Here is a 26,900-nt window from a genome sequence, read left to right on the forward strand (position 1 = left end):
TTAACCATCAGCAGAAGTAGAAGTTTCTTCATCATCCATATCGCATGTCATCCAGTCAGCCCACATGTTGTCAGCTATTTCTTCTCTGAGTTGATTAGCATTAAGGGCTTCACCACTGTAATTATCCTCAACTTCATCATCATCATCATCAATTTGTTGGTTTGGTTGAACACTAGAACTAGGCCCTGCAGCTCTCTCATCTGCATCTAACCACTCATCTTCTTCTTCAATACTGTGCTGTGTAAGGATATGGTTATGAAGTAGAACACATGCTTGAACAATTTTTACTTGAGTCCTAAATGGGTATTCCGCTTGAGCCTTCAATATCTTGAACCTTAACTTCAAATTAGAGAATGCCCGTTCAATAACGCTTCGTAGCTTAGAATGTCGCAGATTAAACAATTCCTGTTTATTTGTTGGTGACAAGTTTGAATTCTTCCACTCCTTTAAATGGTACCTAACATTACAATACGATCTCAAGAATCCAGTTCTGTTGGCAAATCCAGCATCAACTAGATAAAATTTACCTGTAGGTACCACTAACTTGCTGTCACCTTGTCTATGAATGACATCCTCTAATATTCTAGAATCCGATGCAGATCCTTCCCGACTAGATAGTATGTACGTAAACCTTCTACCATGATCGCATGCAGCTAAAATATTTTGAGATATAAGTCCTTTCCTATCACGAAACTTGCAATGATCAGCAACTGGAACCCAAGCTGGTTCATGTGACCCATCTATGGCTCCAATGCAATCCTTGAAGTAGGGGTAGTAGCTTCTTGGGTTATTCAATGTTTTTTCATGGGTTGTGGTACTTGGAGGGGTCAGTAACACTGGGTACAGTTTAAGAATTGCATGTAATACTTTGTTTAAATACCGACTTGCTGTCTCACCAGAGTGTCCAAAATGCAGCTTCATAACTCAATTCTTAACATTGTGGGCAATTGTAAATAAAAACATGACCAATTGTTCTTCCACTCGAACTGAGTTCGTGTGATATAGAAGGCCACCATCTTGTAGCCTTTGACATAAGGTAAAAAAAGACCTTCTACTCATTCTTATTATATCTCTACAAGTCCAGTCGGAAGCACCAATTATTCTCTTTGTCTCAATCCATCCATGATTACCCTCAAGTCGATAAGGTTGTTTTTTGAGGAACAGTTTGTGATACTTTTCTACTCCTATGACAACAGCGGTAAGTACCCAAAACAATATCATCTCTTCATCATCGGGGTCAATATCCATCTAGTACAAAAACAAAAATTACAAAATATGATGACATCAATTACGACATATGTTAACCATATGAAGTACTAAAGCAAAATTTTCATATACAATCTTTACACAACAACTTTATATACACAGTTCAAGCCATGATTCAAACATTCAATAAAACAACAGGCTTTTCACCCAAGCAATTCCCCTGAAGCTCTAGCTTTCTAATCCCTGTTTTGTCCCCTTAATTTTATAATCCCCTCTTTGTCAACTTCAGTCCTTCTCTCTCAGATATCTCTTTGATCTCCTGCAGTCAATAATTTACCTATCTCCTTATACACCATTCACTAAATATAGATTGGCAAAGATATTTCTTTCACAATCTCATTGGATTCCTTCTTCACCTCCTTCGAGATGTGTGCAAGGGCCGCTGCCTAAGTATACAAACTGGTGTTTTAAAAACACCATAGTTGGACTTGCTCAACCAATGAATGACTCAACCAAGGTAACAGTAATTGGTTACAATCTTCCTATCATTTGTGGAATTATTAATCACAAGAACCCAAAGTGCAACATTTCAGATGAGTGAATACCAAAATTGTGAAGAGTTCTAGAAATGATATTGCTTCCTTTATAACTTAGTCCAAAATAGTTAAAGATCACGAAATGTGAGCAACACTGTTCAAGATTATAATCTCAAACTGAACTACATAGTTGCCATGGCTACTAGGTGAGGCCAAGGAGCCCTAGGGGAGCACCATATTCCAGGAAGATTTGCCTAATTACAGGGTATGCTTCCATATTCAACCTGCCTTGTTTCCATGGCATTGCCTACATGATGCCTTGACAAGTGACAACTTCAACCGAAAGAAACAAGTTACGTAGTTGGATCACTAGCTGAATACAAGAAGAAGCTTGAAGGAGGCCAAATTGCAACTTGTTTACTCATAATCAATAGTAAATGAAACATTCAAGCCATCATATTGTTCATATACTCATTTTAGTTAGAAAGAAAAGAGGATATTTGCTACACATGGAAATAAAGAGAAAAATAACTGGTCATTATTAAGGGTAGAAAACAGAGATGCACGTTATGGAAAAAAAATTATGAAGAAAACCCTTTTAAGGAACAGAGGATAAGGATAGTGCATTTAATTCATCCCTCTCCTTGAATATGACCCTACTGTCTACCCGTAACCAATTCCAAAGTTCCAAAATTCTTTCCTTGTTTCACTAAAGCTAGAAGTAACAACCCCTTAATTAACTTACCATAACCCTAGAACCCCACAGAGGAGACTAGAGAGTGAAGATAAATGATTTCAATGTTAAATGACCCCCCATGCAAAGCATAAGAAGATTCCAAATGCTTCAAAAAGATATTTAAGATTAGATACTGAACAACAGAACCCACCTTCAAGGTCAAATCCAACAGGATTTTAGATTTAGAATTTGTCCAATTTAAAATTCAGTTTAACTCAAGCATATTCTTAACACTGGTTTTCTCAGAGTGGGTTCTCAAACAACTGATTTCAAGGATCGAATGGAACAACCTGCAACCATAGCTTAAGAAAATATGATGATACTGTGTTATGGTGGTGATTCATGGTAAGTTATTTAATGGGAAGACATGTGAACCAGCTGAAACTTAGATTTTGTGCTGGAATCAGAAGAATTAGAAGTGAAAATTGAGGTGGTCCCCATTTATTTTTCCCTCGTCAGAGTAAGGTGGTCTTGGATGATGGATCAAAGAATGTAAAATAATCCATCGTTGTGTGTAAAGCTGGATTTTGCTAGTCTGAACTGCTATCAATGAGTAAAAATTTTGACCTTTGTTAAATCTTGAGATTTTGAAGCCAGCCAAGCTTATGTTATCAGAAATCTGAGTGATAATGATGACCATTGGTCCACATTGGGGGTGCAATATTTTATTGAACAAGGATACTTGTGTTATGGCCCTGTAAAGTGATGGGTGCACCTTATTCAGCATAGCTTAATATAGTGGGTCCTATTGTTTTACGTGAAAGCAATACACTGTCTGGGATGGATTCAGAATCCTCATAACTCCTTCATGGCATGAAGCCTACCCTTCTCATTTGCATAATCATATTCAGAGAATTTTGATATTTAGGGAATATAAGTGATACAAGTATTCAGCTTGAGTTATACTATGTTCTTCTTTGTGTGTTTTTATGGCATTGTGACCATTGATGCTAAAATCCGGAATTGTTTGACAATCAGCTCGGTGTGGTATAGGACTGGGAACAAAAGTGGTATCCCTCTTGAGTAGAGGGTGTCTAATGATATTTTCTGTTCTTGTTTACCGATTTATTAGTTATTACCTAAATACGACTCTCCTAGATCTACTAGGATTGTCCTATATGGCCTGAATTATTCTTTGATTTAAAGATCTTGTCTATTGGCTACTGTTTCGAGTCTTTCAAATACAATACTACATTAGAAGGGGTAGAACAGGATAACAGTAAAGAGAGCTGGTAAGGAAGAAGAGGAACAAAGAAAGATGAAGGGAAATCATACCAAGGGGAAAAAGGAAGAAAAAAAGAACGGAGGAGAGAGAGAAGTTTCTCACGCCACAGCCATAACACAGTAGCAACTCAAAAACTCTTTCACTTCATTTTAATCTTCCATTGCATTACATCAATATAAAGAAAAACACTTTTACATGATAATAGAAACTCAAATAAAATGGAAACTAAACAATCTAGGCAATATATCAAATATGCTCTCAAGTCTCCCCCAAATCATCTACTCAACCTATGTATTTTTTAAAAATCCATAACTATAATGCAGCTGTCTCAGAGAAGGGAGAGAGTGAAGAAATGTGGCATACCTGTGTTAATCCAAGATGTTCCTTCCACCACAGATTTTCAAAACAACCCTAATTACAATCAAACCTGAAATGGAGAGGAAAATCGGTTAGCAATCAAATAATTCCAATTTTTTTTTTTAAAAAAAAAAAACCCTAACTACAATCGGAGAATGATAAAGGGAGAGATAGGGAGATATATACATAGACACAGAGAGAGAGACAGGGACAACGATAGAGATAGAGAGCGATAGACAGAGAAACAAAGAGAGAGAGAGAGAGAGATAAATGGAGTAGTAAAGAACCTTTGTAGACGAAAAGGAGAAGGCTGAGAGAAACCCTAGTATTGACTTCCTTCGTCTTCGGTTTGGAGAAAAAATGAGATGGCAAGACCAGAGTTGCAGAGACAACTTCGGCTTTGGTTTGGAGAAGAAATGAGAAGGATGCGAGAAACCCTAGTCTTGATTTCCTTCGTCTTCAGTTTGGAGAAGAAACGAGATGGCAAGACGAGAGTTGCAGAGACGACTTCGTCTTCGTTTTGGAGAAGAAACGAGAAGGCTGAAAGGAACCCTATCGACTTCCTTCGTTTCGATCTCGATAAAATTGGAGTCCACAAGATTCCACCGTATTTATTTGAGGGCTTGGAATCCTGGATTCTATTTGGAATTCACCCCCTTGGACGAATTCTGGTGGATTCCAAAATTTAGCCTAAAAAGTAGATTTTTATGGATTCTTGGAATCCAATACGGATCTGCGTTCCGAGAAACCAAACACCCAAAAAGTGACAGAATCCGGATTCCGTCGAATCCGACTCCGAAGAAACCTCCAACCAAACGCGTCCTAAACTATACAAAACAGAGAACCCCATCTTCTTTCTCCTCTTCTTCTTCTTCTTCCTCCCAAAAACTCATCTGCTCCGCTCCTCAACTCTCTTTTGCTTTTCTTCCTGAGGTTTCAGAGAATCCTTGCAAACGTTCAACGACCTCTTCGGCCATCGAGATCTAAAGGCATCTGCTACGCTCCGCTACTCCCTTCTTCTTCTCTTCCAGAAATCTCAGAGCACACCAGGTTCTCTGTTGCAGGAAGACGACATCAACAGGTAATTTTTTAGTTTAAAATTTTAATATTAATTTTTGTAAGGCCTCCCACCCACCACCGGTCCACCACCACACACGATAGTACGATACAGAAACCTTCAACCTTCAGGCTTCAACAGCATTTGTGACAAAAAAAATTATTTAACAAATAAAATAGTCTCCGTTGATTGGGGAACTCTTTCAGCCAAACAGGGCTTTGTTCTTCTTTTGTGATGTTTTAACTTGACTTTGTGAATCCATTTGAGCTAGTTGTATCGTCTATGGATTTGGTTGCTCTGTTTTGTGTGAATGATGCAATGTTTTATCTCTGAAATTGTGTGTTTGATGCTACTATTTGTTGTTTTAATGTTCTTTTTATCTTTTCCACTTGCAATATAAGGTAACTGCAGAACAAGTGTGGTGTATCTATCTTAGTTTAGGGCTTTTGTGTTCATGCTAAGCAAAAAAAATTTGTGTAAAAAAATTCTGAAAATAAATCGTTTAGGATTTCATTTTTAGAGAAATTTTTTGTAGAGAAATTCTACTGTATAAATCGCTTGATGTGATTCTGATTTTAAAATCTCTGCCATGACTCCCTAATTCGTCTTCCACTCAAGATGCCATTTATACCGATTATATATATTTTTTCAACTTCATCTTTGGAAGTTGAAACATAGTGGTCTACATTCCATATTATTCGGTCCTTGTCAAGCCACTGTTTATGAGAGATCAGCAGAAAACCCTCAATAAAGGATCTAAACTACTGTTTACAAGCCTATGTTGTGGGATTTAGTGTGGTCACCTTCATCAGTTAGCCATTCCAACATGTTTCAATTGTTCTAAACATATAGAGGAACCACATTATTTAAACAAAATTGAATAATTTTTACTACAACTATCTCTCTCCTCCAGCAGAGGGTTATTGGGTTTAATTTTTTGGGTTTCATTTTAATTCTTTCATTCACTTCAAGCAGATAGAATCTGGCATGTGGTTGTGTAGGTTAGTCTTTAGCTCAAAAAGGGAGAGCGCCTGGGTAAATACCAGGAGATGGAGGTTCGACTCCGCCAAGACTATTGGTTAAGAAAATCTTTGGAAATTGTTGATGGAAACTTAAACACAAAATTAACTAAAACTTAAAGAGTAGAACTAGAAGCAAAACAAAAACTAGGGCTAAACAAGATAGAGATAGACTAATGATAGCAAAACAGATTGAAATTGAGAGGAAAAGCATCCGTACGTTTAACTAATTTATATAGTTGATGGAAAGAAGAATAAAACAGAGCTGTCAATGTTTAGAACATATTGGTATTATATAACCAAGAGCCATGCTATCCTATTTGTACTGGTGTCCTTTTGAGGAGCACACCCCTATTTGTACTGATTTCTTATTCTCCTTTTTTAGGAGCACACCCCTATTAGTTGCATGACTCTTGGTGGATTTGAACCACCATCTCCTCGGTAAATCCAAGGTGCTCTTCCATTTTTGAGCTAAAGAGTCACCGACCTACACAAGCTATATTGTTTCATGCCATTTTTACTCCAAATGGGACATGCATAACATTCTTTCAGACAATGCACCCACATGAAAAATCCCAAATGGAACATACATACAAGAGAGAGAATCACAAGCACATAGGCACAAACCATAATACAATCAATCTTGTTTTAAGACAATCCAGTGCATTGCAATCTCTACAAAACTTATGCCCAGAACAAAGCAATCTTGTTTTAAGACACTCCATAAGGTATCTCCAGGGAATATTGGCATGACAATCAACAGAACACTACTACTCATTTGGCACACATGATTCCAGGGCTGACTTGCAATTTGAGAGTTAAAAACACTGCCTACTAGGATTGAATTCTGCACTGGGTTTTCCACAATCTGCAGCCAGGGACTGTATGTAGCCTATGGTGATCTAATGAGAATGATTCAAGCAAACTAGGACCAGTGGGTAACCCACATCCATTCATTATTTTGTTCTACAGCTTCAACATGGCTAAAAATGGTGGACTCCAAACCAAACTGCATAAAGCTCTTTGCTGCTGCAGTTGTTAGTTCCAAAGGGAAACAATTACATTTAGAAGCTTAGTTCTCATCGTACCTCGACATAGAGCCAATTAACATAAAAACATTTTCGGATTTCAGACTAAATAACGAAGGAAGGTTCACACTACAAATGCATTAGACGTTATGGCTATCTCGCGAGAATGAGAACAACTAACATCTGCAGATCTCTATTGATCCATTGCAGGAGCCACATAGGCACCTTCCTTTAAGATCAACTAAATCAAGACAACTGATGGAAGTGAACGCTTATAAGCCTGGTTTGATGGAGGCCCATAGCAGGATCATGTACAGCCAAGCTTTGTGGACTGGTGGTGGGTGAATCGGCCTTACAAAAAATTAATATTAAAATTTTAAACTTAAAAATTACCTGTTGATGTCGCCTTCCTGCAACAGAGAAACTGGTGTGCTCTGAAATTTCTCATGGAGGCCCAATAGCAGGGTCATGTACAGCCAAGCTTTGTGGACCGGTGGTGGGTGAACGGCCTTACAAAAATTAATATTAAAATTGTAAACTAAAAAACTACCTGTTGATGTCGCCTTCCTGCAACAGAGAAACTGGGGCGCTCTGAAATTTCTGGAAGAGAAGAAGAAGGGAGTAATGGAATGTAGCAGGTGGCTTTAGATCTCCATGGCCGAAGAGGTCGTTGAACGTTTGCAACGCTTCTCTGAAACTTCAGGAAGAAAAGCAAAAGAGAGTTGCGGAACTGAGCAAAGCAGATGAGTGTTTGGGAGGAAGAAGCTAGAAGAAGAGGAGAAAGAAGATGTGGTTCTCTGTTTCATATAGTTTAGGACGCGTTTGATTGAAGGTGTCATAGGAGTCGGATTCTTAAATTGGATTGGGTTCTTAAGAATCTGGTTCATGTGGATTTGGATTCTGATAAAAAACCTGTTTGGTTACCCAAAATTTGTCAGGCGGAATCCAGCTGAAAAACTGTTTGGTTGCTCTGGTTCTGTCAGGTGGAATCCGGTTGAATCCATATGTAAGACTATTTGGTTACCCTGAGTCTGTCAATTGGATTCTACTTGAATTTTGTCTGGAAAAATATTTTAATTGGTGTTATGTTACTTCAACAAAGCAAAACTCATAGTACGGGCATTTTCAAACAACAGAGATCTCTACATAGGGTAAAAAATCCATATCCATTTAATTTAAGTACATACATATAAATTTTTTGTGAAATTTTAAAGATGTCATTAAATTTGGGTTCTTGTGTGGATTAGTGTCATAACTGACTATGCTATAAACAGTTGAATAAAAAGGGCCTTGGTGGATTCAAACCACCATCCCTGGAACATGCGCATGTTCCAAGTGCTCTACCAATTTGAGCTAAAGATCCACCAAGTGGAGCTTGGAATTTACAAATAACTAAAATAAAAGAAAAAACTAACAAAAAACAAATCCTATGCTTCCACAATACTCATTCAAAGCCTTTCCAAGTTAATTCTCCAATTCTAAATTGAAGCCCACAGATCACAAGAACCATTGGTCCAGTAAGTCCAGAAATGAAGAAAGAGCAGCCATTCACATTAAAAGGGAAAAACCATTGAGCAGTATCACAAATCATAGTCCCAAATCCACGTATGAGATTACAAAAAATGATAATAAATGAACAAATATGCATTTTTGGTCTGTTTTCTCTTAATACAGCTTACACGAAACACAAAATCAATTATAAATGCAAACTTAATTGGACTTAAGACATAATATAGTTTCCTATTCCAATCACAGTTTTGTTGTCTAGGCCATGCCATTCCAAGCATTAATTCCTTACAATGATAAGGTATCATTTAGTTCCTGACTCATCAACACAAGTCATAATGGAGAACTGATTCAATCAATCACACTCTTCAGTTTATTATATACTTAAATGACAGACCCACCTTCACCACAGCAAAATACAATACTCAAATGAAGTAACAAAACACTTCTTATTACCCTAATCTTGAATTGATTGCCACCACTGGGTAGTCTTTAAAATTAAGTACTAATTTATAATAAGTCACTCGATGATTTGACTAGTTCTATCATAATTCCTATTCCGGATTAGATATGGGAGATAGTACTCACCACAATGACCAGGAGGATGAGTTATAAGACTCTTAATCAGCTAAATCTCATGTCATATGGGGGTATGTTAACTGTGGTACATACTATAGGCTGACCTAAGTGGATGTAAGGGATGATGCCGCCTCCGATGAGAATTTTATGGGCAAATTCTCTAAACATTCATAAGTCCAAGATGGGGACAAGGCCAAAATGTCCATAATATAAAAAAAGGGTGATTACAGCGTCGAGTGGTAGGATATGGATGGTAAGCCAGTCGGCTACACCAATGACGAAAGGTTCAAGAAGTCTGACTTCACCCGTACTCTGTAGCGTGGCTTATCAGACCTAGTGTAGATTCAAATCGAAAGACATTTGCAACGATGTGTCCTACCATTCTAATGTGCTCAGACTAATTTTTTGTTTTATATTTTACTGGTATTTTGAATCTTGTGGGGGAATTGTTGGTTTTACATGATTTTTTAAAACAATTAAGATTCAAAATAGGTTTAAATATTTGTTTAAATACAAATAAGTTTCTTTAACATTTTACCTCTTCTTTAATTTGTTTATTCAATTTTTTTGGAGACATTTTATGTCCCTTTATGGAGCTCCTAAAGCTTTTAATCTTTTCAGTTTTTGGCTCCTATTTTCTCCTCTTAATGTTATTTCTTAAATGCCTTTGTTCCTCTATAAATTGAGGGAACTCTAGTCCTTTACGGATTAAAAGGGGTTTTCTGGAGATTAATCAAGACTCTCTTGAGATTAATCAAGTCTCCCTTGAAATGAATCAAGTCTCTTTTTGAAATCAATCAAGTCTCTCTTGAAATGAATTCCTCTTTGTGTCATGTGTATGCATATATTGCATGTTATTATTTATTCCCATTGTTTTGTTGAGTTTTGGAAGTAATATTATTATAAGTATTTTCCTTTTAGTTTGAGCACAGCCCTATAGTACTCGAAGGGGTCTAGTAGTCGAGTGCACGATTACTGGGGGAGCCAATGGGCTGTTTTATCTTGGAGGCCGATTCGCATATTCCCGGTTGCACCATAAGGGGCGTCTACGGTCTTAAGGACAATGTCAAGTGACACAACTCAGCCCGCAAAATTTCTAACATAATTGGGGAGCCAATGGGTTGTTTTATCTTGGAGGCCGATTCGCATATTCCTGGTTGTACCATTGGGGGCGTCTACGGTCTTAAGGACAGTGTCAAGTGACACAACTTAGCCCGCAAATTTTCTAACATAATTTTTGGTTACAAGTTCCTAAAAGAGACAGTGCAAATAATTGTTTGAAAGCTCTTACAGTAAAAATAACTTTCAACTCATTTATGTTTGATCTCTCAATATTTTGACATATAGTGTCCTACATGGTCACAGCGGCACCGTCCGGCACTCGTTTCAGTTTTCCTAGGTTATTTTACTTCGATGGGTACTCCAACAAAGCGAGAGGAGTGAGGGATTAGGTTCGTAGTGAGAGAGAGGGAGGAGTGGAGAGAGGAGTGAGAAAGTGCGGGAAAGAGGATAGAGAATAGAGGATGTTAGGGTTGAGGTCAAAATTTTTGCTTTCAAAACAGGCCATGTGTTTCTTTAGTAGATGGAAGATCAAGGTGCAGTTCGTTCATGGTAGGTCAACAGCTGTGACTTGGATGAAACCTCCTACGGGGTGGGTTGCGATTAACTGTGACGGGTCCCTACGGAATGGTCTCGGGGATTATGGTGCGATTGGGCATGATTCCTCTGGCCATGTTTTGTTCGCAACTGCCGGCACGCAGGGTGACGATAGTATTCTTCGAATGAAACTAATGGTAGTCAAAGGGGGCCTTATTCGCGCAAGGAACAAAGGGCTGGATCATGTGCAAGTCCAATCTGACTCACTAACTGCTGTGCATACAGTCCTCGGTCACTTTCAGACCCCATGGTACTTTCATAGCTTGGTTGGCGACATTCTGTACCTCCGGAATTGCTTCAGGAGTTGCGTCTTTGAACACCATTTCCACGAGGGCAACTCGTGTGCGGATTTCCTGTCCGGGTTCTTAAACTCTGCCCAGGAGACCAATCTCTGTACAGACAGTCTTCCCATGGCACTCTCTCAGCTTATAAGAGAGGATGCCTTGGCAAGAAATACTATAGATTGTAATTATTCCCTATTTTCTAATACAAAGCTCCCTTACTCCAAAAAAAAAAAAAAAAAGGCCATGTGTGTACACGTGTCGTCAATCTAAGTTGGGGGGCAATTGGAGAAATGGAACAGATAAAAATTCATCCAAAGGCCTCAGTCAAGAGAGATGGAAGGAAAATTGTTCCCTTAAGGTGTGTTTGGTTGGCAAATAATGGATAGAAAAGAAAAGAAAAGAAACGAAAAAAAAAAAAAAATTTCCTTGTTTGATTGTAAACTTGTAATAGAAAAGAAAAGGAAAAAAAACTACATAAAAAAGCAAAGTGAGGAAAGGGGGGGTGTCAGCGAGGTGGCTTATGTGGTGTTGTTCTCGATCCCAAGCATGGTTGGTTGGAAATGGGGCCTGAGCACCTGAACTACTTTCACATTGGTTACTAGACTTGGGAAGCTTATGGATATCGTAGTAGCAAAGGAGCTATTTTGAAAGCTTTTCAGGTCTTTGGGCGTTCTGGGACCTCTCTCCTTCTCTTCTTCTTCACCTTCTATATCAAACTTCTAATGATTGATGATGGAACAAAACCCAATTTCACTCCTTTCAAGCCAAGCATCTCTGTGATTGTTGGAGTCTTAAGGACCCTTTTCTCTACCACGTTTCTTCTTCTTCTGTATGCGAAGCACTGCAAGACAAACAATGGAGTTGGAAGTTACACAGGTAATCACTACCTCAAGGATCTATTAAGCGGTCACGCTCATAGAGTCGCTATTGGTTTTCCAGTTTGATCAATTGTGTCGTGGAGGGGAAAAATGAAATTTGCAGATGCATTCTCCACCGGAGCTAGAAAAGCAAAGAAGAAGAGAAAAGTGAAAGAGAAAACACTGCAAAACGCACTGTTATGCTTTTGTCCAGCACAAGGCTCCCACAGTTTCGCAGATACTGCATAGACCCACTAGCTTTCCTGGCGGCTATCCTTCCACTACCGGTAAACCTGGCTGTGACTTCCGCCCTCTAAATCCATCACTATTTCAGCCATTTGCGTGCGCACGGCCATGATCCCTTCTCTTTTTCTCTCTTTTAGGATTTTCCTTGTGAAAATCCATTTTTTTCTTACAATTTTTGGGGAGACTTCTTTTTTTACAAAATTAGAAATTTGTGCTATTTTCGAGGTAAATTTAAATTTAAAGAAAAAACTGAATCTTTTGTCCGTCAATGGACAACCAAACGCATAGAAAATTTGGAGCAAAAAATCAGTACCGAATCTTCTGTTTTTTTTTTCCCTATTTTATTGATGTCGTGACAAACAAACACAGCCTTAATAAATTAAAAGTTGAAGGAATTCAAACTAAGGAAATTAAATCATGAGACTTGATTCCAATACAAGGAAATAGCATATTGTGATTGGGGAAAATATATTCTATGCTAACTTTGTGGGAATTCTTTCACATGCCTTCTCATATAACCAATGTTTACCTTACAAATAAGATGTCATGAGGTCAACTCTCTTTGGGGTCTAACCAAAAAAGAAAAACTCTGATTTCCTCACATATTTGTCTCTCTTTCCAGATCTTGTGAGCTCCTATTAACAAAAGGGAAAATTACACGATTAGCTACTTTTGGGTTTTCATTTACAAAACTGTCCACCCTATGTTTGAGTTAACAAAAATAGATAAAAACAAGTTTAGTTTTACAAAACTAGACAAAACAGTGACTCTCCTTCCTTCCTCGGTAGTTCCCCTCTGAAAAAAATCTCTTTTTTTTTCCTCTGTTAGTTAGGGTAGCAGAGGATGGCGGTGGCTGGGACAAGGGTAGGGTTGCAGGGAACGGAGGATGCCTGGGCGAGAAGGCAATGACAGGGGTAAAAATGTCTAAAAAAGTAAGTGTGGGAAGGAGAGACACTATTTTGTCCAATTTTGTAAATCTTAACTTGTTTTTGTGTATTTTTGTTAACTCAAACATAGGGTGGACAGTTTTGTAAATGAAAACCCAAAAGTAGCTAATCATGTAATTTTCACTTGACAAAACCCATTCTCACGTGCTGATTGGTGTGACTTGGGAGATTCTCTTCCCCTCCCCCATATGGGTAGTGTGGGGGAAACCTTTATATGAAACTTTTAATTCAGATTTTAACCATTTTTTATGTTTACTTTAGGGGAAAAGGCTGGGCACGCCTAGACGCACAACATGTGTCATCCTCCCTCCTTCCCTTTTGTAAAAGATCCATTTGCCCTCCTACGTTCAACCTTGTGAATGATGTATGCCGCTAATTTATCGATAGCTGACGGCATGCCTAACCCTCTCTCTTATTTTAGATGAAAGTTGCTTAAGGAGAAAGATGTGTTATATATTAATGCATGAACCCACCCGTGTTTATTCATGTTTCCACATGCTTGCCTTGATGATATGAACATTTTTTATAGGGTGACTTGTTGATTGTATGTATGAAGTGGTGAATTTATTTTGCCCTTTTCAACTTATAATGAGATTTATTTCTAAAAATTTACTTTTTAACCACTTCCAATACTCATTTCAGGCTTAAAATTGACTTATGAGATAAATGTGAAATCATGTATTACATAAACCCACCCAATCTTTCCATATCCTATGTGAATAGAGATTATGATCTCATGATCATATTATTATTTTAAAGAAACATGAAAATTGGAAAATATATATATATATATATATATATATATATATATATATATATATATATATATATATATATATATATATATATATATATGGTCCACCTATTAGAGCTCACAAAGTAAGCCCAAGCAACTCTTCAAGGTTCTTACTTGCTTAAAGTTTAATTGCTATTGACTAAAAGTACCAAGTCATGCTGCATGAAGAATAAAGAACTATCACCATATATATGGTTAAGAAGGGAAATTTCAGGTGAAAACTTTGGAGAAATATTTCCTTTGAGAGAGTGTACTGTCCACGCCCAGACATAGATGGAGGCAAAATGACCGATCCTACCCCATGAAAGGCGAAAATAACCATCCGCCTGATGCTTCTACACACATTCCCATTGGCCTGCACCCATGCAAGCGTGCATGCAGGGGCCACACTTCCCCACAAGAAATGCTGCCCCAAAAACTTTTTACAGAGGTGATGCTTTTTTCTGAGGGAGCTATTGGTTACTAGAAAGAGAAGGTGGTAAGTTCTTACCCTGGAAAATTATAAACTTCCCATTTTTTTAAAGTGTTTTGTAACGAGTGTGTGATACTTTGGGCAGGTATAAATGTGGGGAATTGTGGGATGCTATGTGGATATGGAGATGGTGACTGGGTGGGTTTTGTGGCTGTAAGATTTTCTGGTGGGGTTTTTTCCTGGTGGTGAAATATTTCTTGGGGATGGACTGTAAAATTTTCTCTATTTCAATGAAATTTCTCCAGTGTTTTATAAAAAATCTCTGTTTTAAGTTAAACCTTGTTTCAAGGTTGTCTAAAAAGATCCATATATAGAAGTAAATACAAGTAGAGCTGAACTAACAGATTTGGAAGCAAGTACTACATGTGGGATCCTCAAATGGTCATTTGTTTTCAGAAGGAGAAAAAAAATGAAATAGAAAGCATGGACCAAAAATGGCTGCAATTGTGTAAAATTCTGGGAAATTCGCTTAAATTGATAAAAGTACATGGGCAAATGCTTCCTTCACTGTTGATCCCTCCCTTTAAATTAATGCTTACTAATTAAAAGACATGAATGCACTGTATGTATCGCTTAGAAGATTAATAAACGAGAGAAACCAATAGTTAGATTTAAAACTTGGAAGACATTCATTCAATGCAAATACAAGGTCTAGCAAATAATACAAGTATATAAGGGGGAAAAAATACTTTTAAAATTCCAAAATATTGGTACAATTTACATACAATTCCAAGGAAAAGGGAGTTATTTCCTTGGTTATGCTAATAAGGAACCTTCCATGACAGTAACAGCTTTGCCTCGAATCAGTACTCTCTGGTTTGTCTCATCTAAATGCAATTCCAGTACTCCACCCCTTGGAGATGCCTAATCCATATAATTTGTGTTATTGAGAAATCTCATGCATGTGTTTGTGTCTGTGATAGAAAGAGAGGAGAGTTAAAGAGGATACCATGTATGCAACAAGATCACATTTTCCCAGCTTTTTACTCCAATAGGGCACTAAAGCACAATGTACGCTTCCACAAACAGGATCCTGCAAGATAAATGGAAGCCATTTCCAATGAGCCAGACCAATTAAGGATACTAACAGTCTAAAATTCTGTTCAAAAAATTATTCTTCTCACTTTATAATCTTTTGAACAATCATCATGGTCCAATAATGGAGTTTATTTGCACATAATAGAATCAAACCACGTAAAAACTATTTCACTTCAGAAACCACATTGTTTTTGTACAGCAACTATTGCAAACAAGAGTTAATTTCTTTACTCCAAGTCAGTCTCTACTACCTAACTTCTAGAAAAACAATCAATAGACAATCAGAAAACAAGAGAGCTTTGGAACTATTAAAAAAAACCCAAAAGAGGAAAAGAAAAGATGGAAGATGCTTGCAATGTTCCACAACGATATAACTAAAAATCTTCATTAGTTTGGTACAACATTCACGCCAACAACTAGATGTATAGATAATATCCATTAAGAGATCATGTCCAAATTTAAGTTGCCCAAGTACCAATTACTATATGGAAACAGGATACAGATTTACTAAAGTCCAAGATATTATGCCACTTAACATAGCGACAGTTTATATAAATGATAAACACCAAGAATTGAAAATTTTCTTCCAAAACAAAAAGATACGTCAAACGAAGTATAACTAGCATCTAGCACAAGAATCCTCAGTAATTAGTCACTGTGACAAAGCACAAGTATATGTAGCAAGCACAAGAAAAACAAAATCATTACATGATTGACACCCATAGGTGCAAGTTTTTGTGATTTCATTACGATTGAAAGTTAAAAAGGAAAAGAAAAGTGAAAGGAATAAATTTATTCCATTAACTAATTAAATGATAAAGCGTGGCTCAATCTTTCACATTTACTTCTACAACATAAGTTTCTAAGTATTAATAATAATGAGAGTGACTAGTTGTCTGTAAATATTAGTTACATTTCAAAAAGGAAATTACTGTCAACAAGGCCGTTACAATACGTATTCATAAATGAAAGATAAATAAATAAACCAAGTCCATTTTATGTTCATAAGTAACAAAGAAGTTACCTCATTAATTCCCATCTTTGGACTAAAAAAGCGACTGAAGAAATCAAATCCAGATCCGTCCGGAGCAGGCCCTGTAACAATGAGCCCTCTAGCAGGACATTTTCGTATCTCATCCAATTGTGGTTTTAAATCTGCAACAGTCTTTCCGGATGAGAGCTCGACCTAAGAAAATGCAACCAAGTAACCTCTTTCAGTACAAATGCCAAAAATTTCTATATTGGAGCTACAAAAAAGGCATCCGCCTAGCTTCCAACAAACATGTGGTGCCTGGAGTGGGTAAACAACACATATTCTTATCCAATGGTACAACCTGGGATAGTCAGTGTCAAATTACATGCAATGCTACAAGCATTAAGCAAGAAACAGGAGACGAACTAGGATTAAGAAAAGCAGAGGCTTCCAACTCTATCAATTATTGAAATGAAAGTCGTTAAGTTGTCCCCAAGTTAAAGCACACTAAAAACGTGTTACTACACTTGTTACCTGCATGCTGCTTCTAGCATACTGATTCAAACCTACACAAATGAAGCACCCTAATATATCCATAATCAAGTGTCATTATAAATGAATGGGATAAAACAAGTACATAGAGGTCACCACCACCGGCTTCAGCTGTTTTACTTATATTGACCACAGGAGCGCCATTCAGGGTTTCTGGAAGTGATGGAATATCTGCAGATTCACACTCGAGCACAGGAATTGTAGGGAAGTCTAATTCTATAGAGAAGTGCTCTTCTGGGTCGCCATCTGAGAACTTTGACGCGTCCACATTGCTTGCTGTAGGAATCCTTTTAGCAATCAGAACTCCAGATAGTGTGACAAACTCAATAACATCTGTTCTTGCTATCCTGTATGCAAAGAGAAAATGTGCAGATGCCAAGGTTCCATGACCGCAAAGCTTGACCTATAGATAAAAATGAAAACGAATTATGTGGAAATTTATTTACCAACAGGTGCGAAAGCAATTGACCTATCGACAACTAGCCAATGTATGAAATTTAGCAGAACCCATTGGTACTATACGATGGTAACTAGTGACCATGAGCACGGTAGGAAGGGGAATCATCATTCAATTAGTTCCAATTTGTATATGGTACACCAAAGGTCCAAAACGCTTCTCTCGGGTTGATTGTTCCTCGGTGCTACCTTGACATCATGAACTATGGGAAGGCAACTTTGCGGGGATGTTCCACTAGAAATATTGATGTAGTTCAAGAGAACAATAACGGAAGCAGCAAACCAGGCCATCAAACTGGACCAAGAATAGGCTATTACGTGTAATTTTGAGTGTCCAATGGGTTGTATGGGCCATGGGCTTTATATTTTTGGGTTTATTTTTGTAATGGGACAATTCTATAAGCCCAAATATTAGGGATTTAAGTCCCATGCGGGGTTAAGTAGTTATTTGCTGTTTCTTAGTCATTAAGTGGTGGACAATGGCTGACACTAAGAGTGGAGTGTATTAGTGTATTTAAAATTTTCCCTTTTTATCTGACTGGCTCAACTCAAACTTGCAGCCCACTTCTGGCATTGATAATAATCAGACATACAGTCCTGTGTACACCCATCCTACAGACAAAAGCACTTCCAATCCAATATACACACATGCACAGCCACAAGAAGCACACCCTTCCTGCAGACAAAAGCACTTTCAATATACACACATGCACAACCACAAGAAGCACAACCACAACACAAGATTTTTAGGTTACAGCCTCTTTGCGAAAGCAGGGGTAAGGCTGCGAACATTATGACCCTCCCCAGACCCCACAATGGCGGGAGCCTCGTGCACTGGGTATGCCTTTTTTTTTATAGATTTTGAGTTTCTATTTCCTTGTAAGTTTTATTTAGTTGCTATTTTGCTATACTCTCCATTAGCCAAGGGGAATTTCTATTTTGTAACAAGGCAATTTATAAACATAGGAGGAGGTAATTCCTAGCCTTCAACGACTTTGACAGCCGTTGAACGTGTGGTTTGTGCATGTGCGTGAGTATGAGAAACACCCATGCTGTGAGAGACAGCAAACCTTGGTGACATTCCGAGGTGGAGATTGGTGAGAGGCCATCTCCTAGTTGGTGGGAGATCAACATATCCCTTTCTTTCTTTCTTCTTCCACTGGTAAGCTGTTCTACTGTTATTTACTATTAGTTTCCTTATTTCTAATCTCACTTCTCACCTTGTTTCTACCGAGCGACATCACCTGTTTGAATCCCATACTTCCATTCCATTGACTTGCGCATGGCGCTACAAGGTTAGAGGCCTTACTTGCTGTTTTTCAGCCACCGTTTCCGATTTTGTAAGTTCTATTTCTCTGCTTTCTAATCTGGTGCAGGACTCCTTTTGTGATTTCTGTAACTGTTATTGATTGAGACCAATAATCTCCGTTTATACGCTGTTTCCTAACTTTCTAATTCTGGTTTTAGAAACTTGCTAATTCTGTATCACCCCCATAACTTCATATCTAACCATCAGATTTTGATCAAATTTTGAAGATGTGCTCTCCACCCAATTAAGTACATTCGACTAGAGTTATATCTTCATCAGACTGATCTGTTGTGGTCTCCCTGCGGTCCTGGTAATTGGTTTCTTGGTCATTAATGGTTTGGTGATTAGGAACCCAAGAATACTCTTGTTATTGCTTTGACTCAATCCCCAAAAAGTGGATCTCACACTAATAAAACAACAACAAGGCCTTATCCCAACTAAATGGGGTTACGCTACATGGATCCTTGCCCTCTACTCGGCTCTATTTGAAATTATATGTGGTATAAGGCCTAGGCTATGCATGTCTTCGTCACCACCTCTCCTAGGGTTATTTTAGGCCTATCCCTGGCTCTTTTAGCTTTATCAATCTAAATCAAGTCACTCCTCCAGACTGGAACATCCAAAGGTCTCCGTTGAACATGGACGTGCCACCTCAAACAACATTCTCATAGTTTATCATGTATCAGAGCTACACCCAACTCAGCTCTAATGGATCCCACTCTAATAGCTCCGCATAAATCAACTACATACCAGGTGGGCTTTAAGGTTAATTGGAACAGTTCCTTTCTAGTATAGTAGGAAGGCCTATGGCAGTTAGTCGGTTAGTCCTATCACATGAATGTGCCCAATGCATAACATGGTATTGTTTTTCTACCATGAGAGATTTCATGAATTTACCAAACAAACCAGAATCGTACCAACTAATAGAGAAGCTACCTTCAATATTAAAAATGCAACAAAAAAAAAACAATGTAGTTCTTCATAACTCAATTAAGAGAAGTAATAAAAAAAATTTCTTAAATTACACGGCCAATAAACCATGAGATTTTATTCTGCACTACTCAACTCTCTGCTGGAAGGTAATAATGGTGGCCAACTACTAGATACTACAGCTTCCTAGATCTAATTTACAACAGTAATCACTTACATGAGAATCAACCAAAAGGCTATAAAGAAGTGATAAATCGAAAAGAATAAAATTACTAGTACAATCCCCAACACTCTCCCCCCACCCCCACCCACACCCACACACACACCCAAAAAAAGTGTGGAGCCTTCTATAGTCCTGGAGTAGGAACAACAGCCACACATAGCAACACTTTAAATAAATAAAAAAAAACACAAACCCCTTGAGTCATGAATCATGACTCAACCATAAGAACCCACTACCTTCCCATACATTACTATATTATATATATGTAAATTATATGTAGAAGAAAAAATTTAAACTTCCACTTAAACAAAAAACAAAAGAAAGTGGGCCAGCTTAAAACCAACTGAGAAATTAAAATTTAGAAATAAATCAAATAAAATAAACAAGTTTTAAATAAACTTTAATTAAACAGAAAAAAAAATAGAATTCAAGAACACCGAAATTTCAGATTCTCAGGGTTTCAGTGAGTACATTTCCAGGAAAAGGTAAATTGTGTTTCTCTTCGAAATCGTAAAAACAGATAATATGGAGAATCTAAAGTTTGGAATCACTACACTAAAAATTGAATGCAAATTTTTTTTTTATTCTCCCGGGGCAGAGTGAGTGGGGATATAGAGATGAACAGAGGTGATAGATGGTAGAAGAACATCAAAACGAACCTCAACTAAAGGAGTAAACCAGCGGAGGTGGAATCGCGTGACAGAATGGTCATTAGCATCCGATTGGGTAGAGGAAATCGGAGTCAAGAAACAAGTTTCGGAAATGTTGAATTCCGCGGCAACAGCTTGCATCCATTTCTCATCTTGCTCTTCTTCTTTCTCCAACAAACACACTGCCGCTGGGTTTCCCTTAAACGCCGTGTCAGTGAACGCGTCCACCTGCTCGAGTCATCCCAGCTTCATCTTAAAACCACAAAATCTCAAAGCGCACAGACCATAAGAATCCAAAGGAAAAGACAGAGAAATTACCACAGAGTACTTCACGGGACGCTTCACCATTTTTTCGGAGAGAGAGAGAGAGAGAGAAAACCGATGAGGAGACCAGAAAGATTCTTCCTGCGCGAGTTTTTTTTTTCCGTGTATTTTATTTGTGAGCCTGTGAGGAGTGTTGGAGTGATGTAACCTTCTTCCCAAGTCCTCACCTGAAACATGGAATGCTCGTGAATCGTGAATCTTGAATCGTGACTCGTGACTAGTGACACGACAAACGACACGCATTGCTGAGCTGTAATGTCGTCCTAGCATAGTATAATAAAGAAAACTATGAGCCTATCACATTCGTATATGGTACATGCATGGATGATAATGATGTCAACTTGGATCATTGATTTAGTAAAATCCGATACCGATTCGGATCGGTGCTATGGCCGATAGGATAGTGACACGAGGTATTAAGATTATAAAATAATTTTCAAAAAATTAATAAAAATTGGTAGCAGATCAATAGTGTAGTCGCATGCACCAACCAATGAGAGCACGCACGATAGCACAATGGAGGTGGAATGGGTAATCGATTGTTTTGAATTAGTTCGATCCCGAGGGGCCAATCCTAAAACTGTCTCATTTATTAAACGGTTCTAAAATTAGGATACAATCCTTTTTAATAATGAGAAATGTTCAATTCTAGCTCTTAAGCGATTCTTAAGAGCTATGTGTTGCAGAGATGAGGATGTTAAGATGGATGTACGGCAAAACAAGAATGATAAAATGCGAACGGATGTATTAGAGATTTAGAGCTGATGTGGGAGTTGCCCGATCAGTGACAAACTTCAAGAATGTCGTCTAAGATGTTTTGGCCATGTACAAAGGAGGCCTGAGGAGTGGGGACGCCCCAATAAGGAGGCGTGATCTAATTTCAATTGAAGGAGCTAAAAGAGTTAGATACAGGCCAAAATGACCATAAGTGAGGTTGTGAAGAATGACATGCACAGTTAGGGTCTTGTGCCAAGTAAGACCTCGAGATAGAGCTTATTGGAGAGTAAGAATCCCCATTGTAGACACCCATGTAGCCATTAATCGATTCCAAAATCAGATCCCAAAACCATCTGAATTCGGAATTTTAATTGACACCCTTGAGTAAAATGTAACGTTTCCCACCTAATGTTTGTTTGGTTGGGTTGGTGATGGAGATGATGGCAATGGAAATGAGAACATGAATATGAACACGATTGTCCGCAAGCAACTGTGAGATGTTCGAAGTATTCATACCAATTGCAAGAACAATACAATCAGGAAAGGATCTCCAGAACAATAGTAAAGAAGAAGATCTCCGGAAACTCCCTCTGAAAATCTATTGAACTAGCAAACTAGTCTTCAAATGCACAGCTACTTAAGGGAACAAAAGAAACTGAAAACATAGTTTTAAAATTACAAAATACAGGTACAATTTACAAAACATACTTTTAAAAAGAACTCCAAGGAAGAGGGAGATATTTCCTAAGCTAGGAAAATAGGAAACCTTCCATTACAACAACAGCTTTGCCTCGAATCAGTACTCTTTGGTTTGCCTCATCTAAATGCAAGTCCAGTACTCCACCCCTTGGTAAACCAATGGTTGATGTCCAATAGGACTATAAACCGATACACTCGTGAACCCGCATTGTAAACAAAAAGTATTCTCAACATGGAATCCACTGCTCGTACGCGGGGAATATCCAAGAGAGAGAAAGTGATTGGTCGGAACTAAATCTGGATCCAGTGTTTATTCGAAATGTTTTATTAATTTATTTTCAATATAAAATTACTATATAAATTATATTGAAAATTGATTTCAAAGTTTTTCAGCCGTCCGATCTCAATCACATATTCACTCGATCAACGTACATGATGATTGGGGGATTAGTAGCATTAAAGTACATACCCTATAATTCATTATGGGATATTAGGAAAGTGGAAGGGTTTATGTACAATAAAAGAGTTTATTGGACACATGGCATTGTAGGGGAGAACAAAATATTTATGGTTAAATATCTGTTTATATTATGGCAAGAGATATATGAGAATATCTCATGAACCATAATTTAGAACGATTATATCCCTTTTGAGATTCTATGTCTTCACTTTAGTAGCAAATTAGAGTTGAAAAAATTAGATGATTCACAAAACACCAAAATGGAAGATTGAGTCAAGGCAAAGATGGAAGGAGGTTACTTGAGACCCAAGGATCTCCAACTATAAAAGAGGGAGAGGGAGGAGCCTCCCACGATTTTGGCAGTGCTCTCTCCCCCTCCCACGATTTCTCTCTCTCCCCTCTCTTGTAGTGGTGTGTGTGAGACTTGAGTTAGAGAACTAAAGAGGCTTTGGTGATTTTTGTGTTCTTCTAAAAGGTTGCAATGATTGATCAAGCTTCAAAGTGTTGAATGATTTTTCAATCTCCAAGTTTGCACAAGTTAGAAGACCCATTATCTATAGGAGGAGCTTTACTTGCGACTCTGAGGTAACCATGAATGTTATTTTGAAATTGTTTCTTCCCTACTCTTGATCATGAACTACGAACATTGACCCGATCCAAATTCCGTTGTGCATCGGGTTTATTCCCAACATTGTGACTTCCGCCCTCTAAATCCATTACTATTTCAGCCATTTGCGTGCACACGGCCATGATCCCTTCTCTTTTTCTCTCTTTTAGGATTTTTCTTGTGAAAATCCATTTTTTCTTACAATTTTTTGGGGAGACTTCTTTTTTTACAAAATTAGAAATTTGTGCTATTTTCGAGGTAAATTTAAATTTAAAGAAAAAACTGAATCTTCTGTCTGTCAATGGACAACCAAACGCATAGAAAATTTGGAGCAAAAAATCAATACCGAATCTTCTGTTTTTTTTTTCCTATTCTATTGATGTCGTGACAAACAAACACAACCTTAATAAATTAAAGTTGAAGGAATTCAAACTAAGGAAATTAAATCATGAAACTTGATTCCAATACAAGGAAATAGCATATTGTGATTGGGAAAAATATATTCTATGCTAACTTTGTGGGAATTCTTTCACATGCCTTCTCATAGAACCAATGTTTACCTTACAAATAAGATGTCCTGAGCTCAACTCTCTTTGGGGTCTAACCAAACAAGAAAAACTCGGATTTTCTCACATATTTTTCTCTCTTTCCTGATCTTTTGAGCTCCTATTAACAAAACCCATTCTCACGTGCTGATTGGTGTGACTAGGGAGATTCTCTTCCTCTCCCCCATATGGGTAGTGTGGGGGAAACCTTTATATGAAACTTTTAATTCAGATTTTAACCATTTTTTATGTTTACTTTAGGGGAAAAGGCTGGGCACGCCCAGGATGCACAACATGTGTCATCCTCCCTCCTTCCCTTTTGTAAAAGATCCATTTGCCCTCCAGTGTTCAACCATGTGAATGATGTATGCCGCTAGTTTATCGATAGCTGATGGCATGCCTAACCCTCTCCCTTACTTTAGATGAAAGTTGCTTAAGGAGAAAGATGTGTTATCTATTAATGCATGAACCCACCCGTGTTTATTCATGTTTCCACATGCTTGCCTTGATGATATGAACATTTTTTATAGGGTGACTTGTTGATTGTATGTATGAAGTGGTGAATTTATTTTGCCCTTTTCAACTTATAATGAGATTTTTTTTCTAAAAATTTACTTTTTAACCACTTCCAATACTCATTTCAGGCTTAAAATTGACTTGTGAGATAAATGTGAAATCATGTATTACATAAACCCACCCAATCTTTCCATATCCTATGTGAATAGAGATTATGATCTCATGATCGTATTATTATTTTAAAGAAACATGAAAACTGGAAAAAAAATATGTATATATGGTCCACCTATTAGATCACACAAAGTAAGCCCAAGCAACTCTTCAAGGCTCTTACTTGCTTAAAGCTTAAATTTACTTTGAAGCCCGCCTGATGCTTCTACGTACACACATTCCCATTGGCCTGCACCCATGCACGCATGCATGCAGGGGCCACACTTCCCCACAAGAAATGCTTCCCCCAAAACTTTTTACAGAGGTGATGCTTTTTTCTGAGGGAGCTATTGGTTAGTAGAAAGAGAAGGTAGTAAATTCTTACCCTGGAAAATTATAAACTTCCCATTTTTTTGGAGTGTTTTGTAACGAGTGTGTGATACTTTGGGCAGGGAGTAAAATTGACATTTTAATTTTCATGGAGGTATAAATGTGGGGAATTGTGGGATGCTATGTGGATATGGAGATGGTGACTGGGTGGGTTTTGTGGCTGTAAGATTTTCTGGTGGTGAAATATTTCTTGGGGATGGACTGTATAATTTTCTCTATTTCAATGAAATTTCTCTCTTTAAATTAATGCTTACTAATTAAAAGACATGAATGCACTGTATGTATCACTTAGAAGCCAATAATATTAGATTTTAAACTAGGTAGACATTCATATATTCAATGCAAATACAAGGTTTAGCAATCAGCACAAGTATTTAAGGGGGAAAAAATACTTTTAAAATTCCAAATATATTGGTACAATTAACATATCATATCATTCCAAGGAAAAGGGAGTTATTTCCTTGGCTATGCTAATAAGGAACCTTCCATGACAATAACAGCTTTGCCTCGAATCAGAACTCTCTGGTTTGTTTCATCTAAATGCAATTCCAGTACTCCACCCCTTGGAGATGCCTAATCCATATAATTTGTGTTATTGAGAAATCTTATGATAGAAAGAGAGGAGAGTTAAAGAGGATACCATGTATGCAACAAAATCACATTTTCCCAGCTTTTTGCTCCAATAGGGCACTAAAGCACAGTGTATGCTTCCACAAACAGGATCCTGCAAGATAAATGGAAGCCACTTCCAATGAGCCAGACCAATTAAGGATACTAACAGTCTAAAATTCTGTTCAAAAAATTATTCTTCTCACTTTATAATCTTTTGATCGAACAATCATCGTGGTCCAATAATGGAGTTTATTTGCAAATAATTGAATCAAACCACGTAAAAACTATTTCACTTCAGAAACCACATTAATTGTTTTTGTACAGCAACGTACTATTGCAAACAAGAGTTAATTTCTTTACTCCAAGTCAGTCTCTACTAACCTAACTTCTAGAAAAACAATCAATAGACAATCAGAAAACAAGAAAGCTTTAGGTAGAACTACTAAAAAAAACAAAACAAAAGAGGAAAAGAAAAGATGGAAGATGCTTGCAATGTTCCACAATGATATAACTAAAAATCTTCATAAGTTTGGTAAAACATTCACGCCAACAACTAGATGTATAGATAATATCCATTAAGAGATCATGTCCAAATTTAAGTTGCCCAAGTACCAATTACTATATGGAAACAGGATACAGATTTACTAAAGTCCAAGATATTATGCCACTTAACATAGCGACAGTTTATATAAATGATAAAACACCAAGAATTGAAAATTTTCTTCCAAAACAAAAAGATAAGTCAAACGAAGTATAACTAGCATCTAGCACAAGAATCCTCAGTACGTAATTAGTCACTGTGACAAAGCACAAGTATATGTAGCAAGCACAAGAAAAACAAAATCATGCATTACATGATTGACACCCATAGGTGCAAATTTTTTTTATTTCATTACAATTGAAAGTTAAAAAGGAAAAGAAAGGAATGAATTTATTCCATTACCTAATTAATAGATAAAGCGTGGCTCAATCTTTCACATTTACTTCTACAACATAAGTTTCTAAGTATTAATAATAATAATGAGAGTGACTAGTTGTCTGTAAATATTAGTTACATTTCAAAAAGAAAATTACTGTCAACAAGAATACATATTCATAAATGAAAGATAAATAAATAAACCGAGTCCATTTTATGTTCATAAGTAACAAAGAAGTTACCTCATTAAGTCCCGTCTTTGGACTAAAAAAGCGACTGAAGAAATCAAATCCAGATCCGTCGGGAGCAGGCCCTGTAACAATGAG

General features: G+C 37.4%; 2 protein-coding genes across 2 annotated transcripts; both read right to left on the reverse strand.

The window, feature by feature from the left end:
* LOC122672535 (putative nuclease HARBI1) lies at window positions 1-921 on the reverse strand. The gene has a single exon (XM_043869998.1). It carries the CDS (start codon window positions 919-921, stop codon window positions 1-3), a length of 921 nt encoding a protein of 306 aa, XP_043725933.1.
* A 14,219-nt stretch (window positions 922-15,140) lies between these two features.
* LOC122671332 (uncharacterized isomerase BH0283-like) lies at window positions 15,141-21,008 on the reverse strand. Its single transcript, XM_043868486.1, has 6 exons — window positions 20,957-21,008; window positions 20,648-20,866; window positions 17,156-17,473; window positions 16,570-16,731; window positions 15,457-15,540; window positions 15,141-15,371 (listed from the first exon to the last, which is right to left on the reverse strand). Exons 1-6 carry the CDS (start codon window positions 20,984-20,986, stop codon window positions 15,264-15,266), a joined length of 921 nt encoding a protein of 306 aa, XP_043724421.1. The 5' UTR covers window positions 20,987-21,008; the 3' UTR covers window positions 15,141-15,263.
* Window positions 21,009-26,900: the final 5,892 nt, after the last annotated feature.

This window comes from Telopea speciosissima, chromosome 8 (assembly GCF_018873765.1).
Source record: "Telopea speciosissima isolate NSW1024214 ecotype Mountain lineage chromosome 8, Tspe_v1, whole genome shotgun sequence".
Classification (NCBI taxonomy): domain Eukaryota; kingdom Viridiplantae; phylum Streptophyta; class Magnoliopsida; order Proteales; family Proteaceae; genus Telopea; species Telopea speciosissima.

Excerpts from the sequence above, each read along its gene's own strand:
- LOC122672535 (XM_043869998.1), bottom strand. The coding sequence starts at position 921 with ATGAAGCTGCATTTTGGACACTCTGGTGAGACAGCAAGTCGGTATTTA.
- LOC122671332 (XM_043868486.1), bottom strand. The coding sequence starts at position 20,986 with ATGGTGAAGCGTCCCGTGAAGTACTCTGTG. Across the intron at positions 17,474-20,647 it reads GGTTTACTCCTTTAGTTGAG|GTCAAGCTTTGCGGTCATGG; the intron begins GTTCGTTTTGAT and ends TTTTATCTATAG. Across the intron at positions 16,732-17,155 it reads CCGGTGGTGGTGACCTCTAT|GTCGAGCTCTCATCCGGAAA; the intron begins GTACTTGTTTTA and ends GCATTTTCTTAG.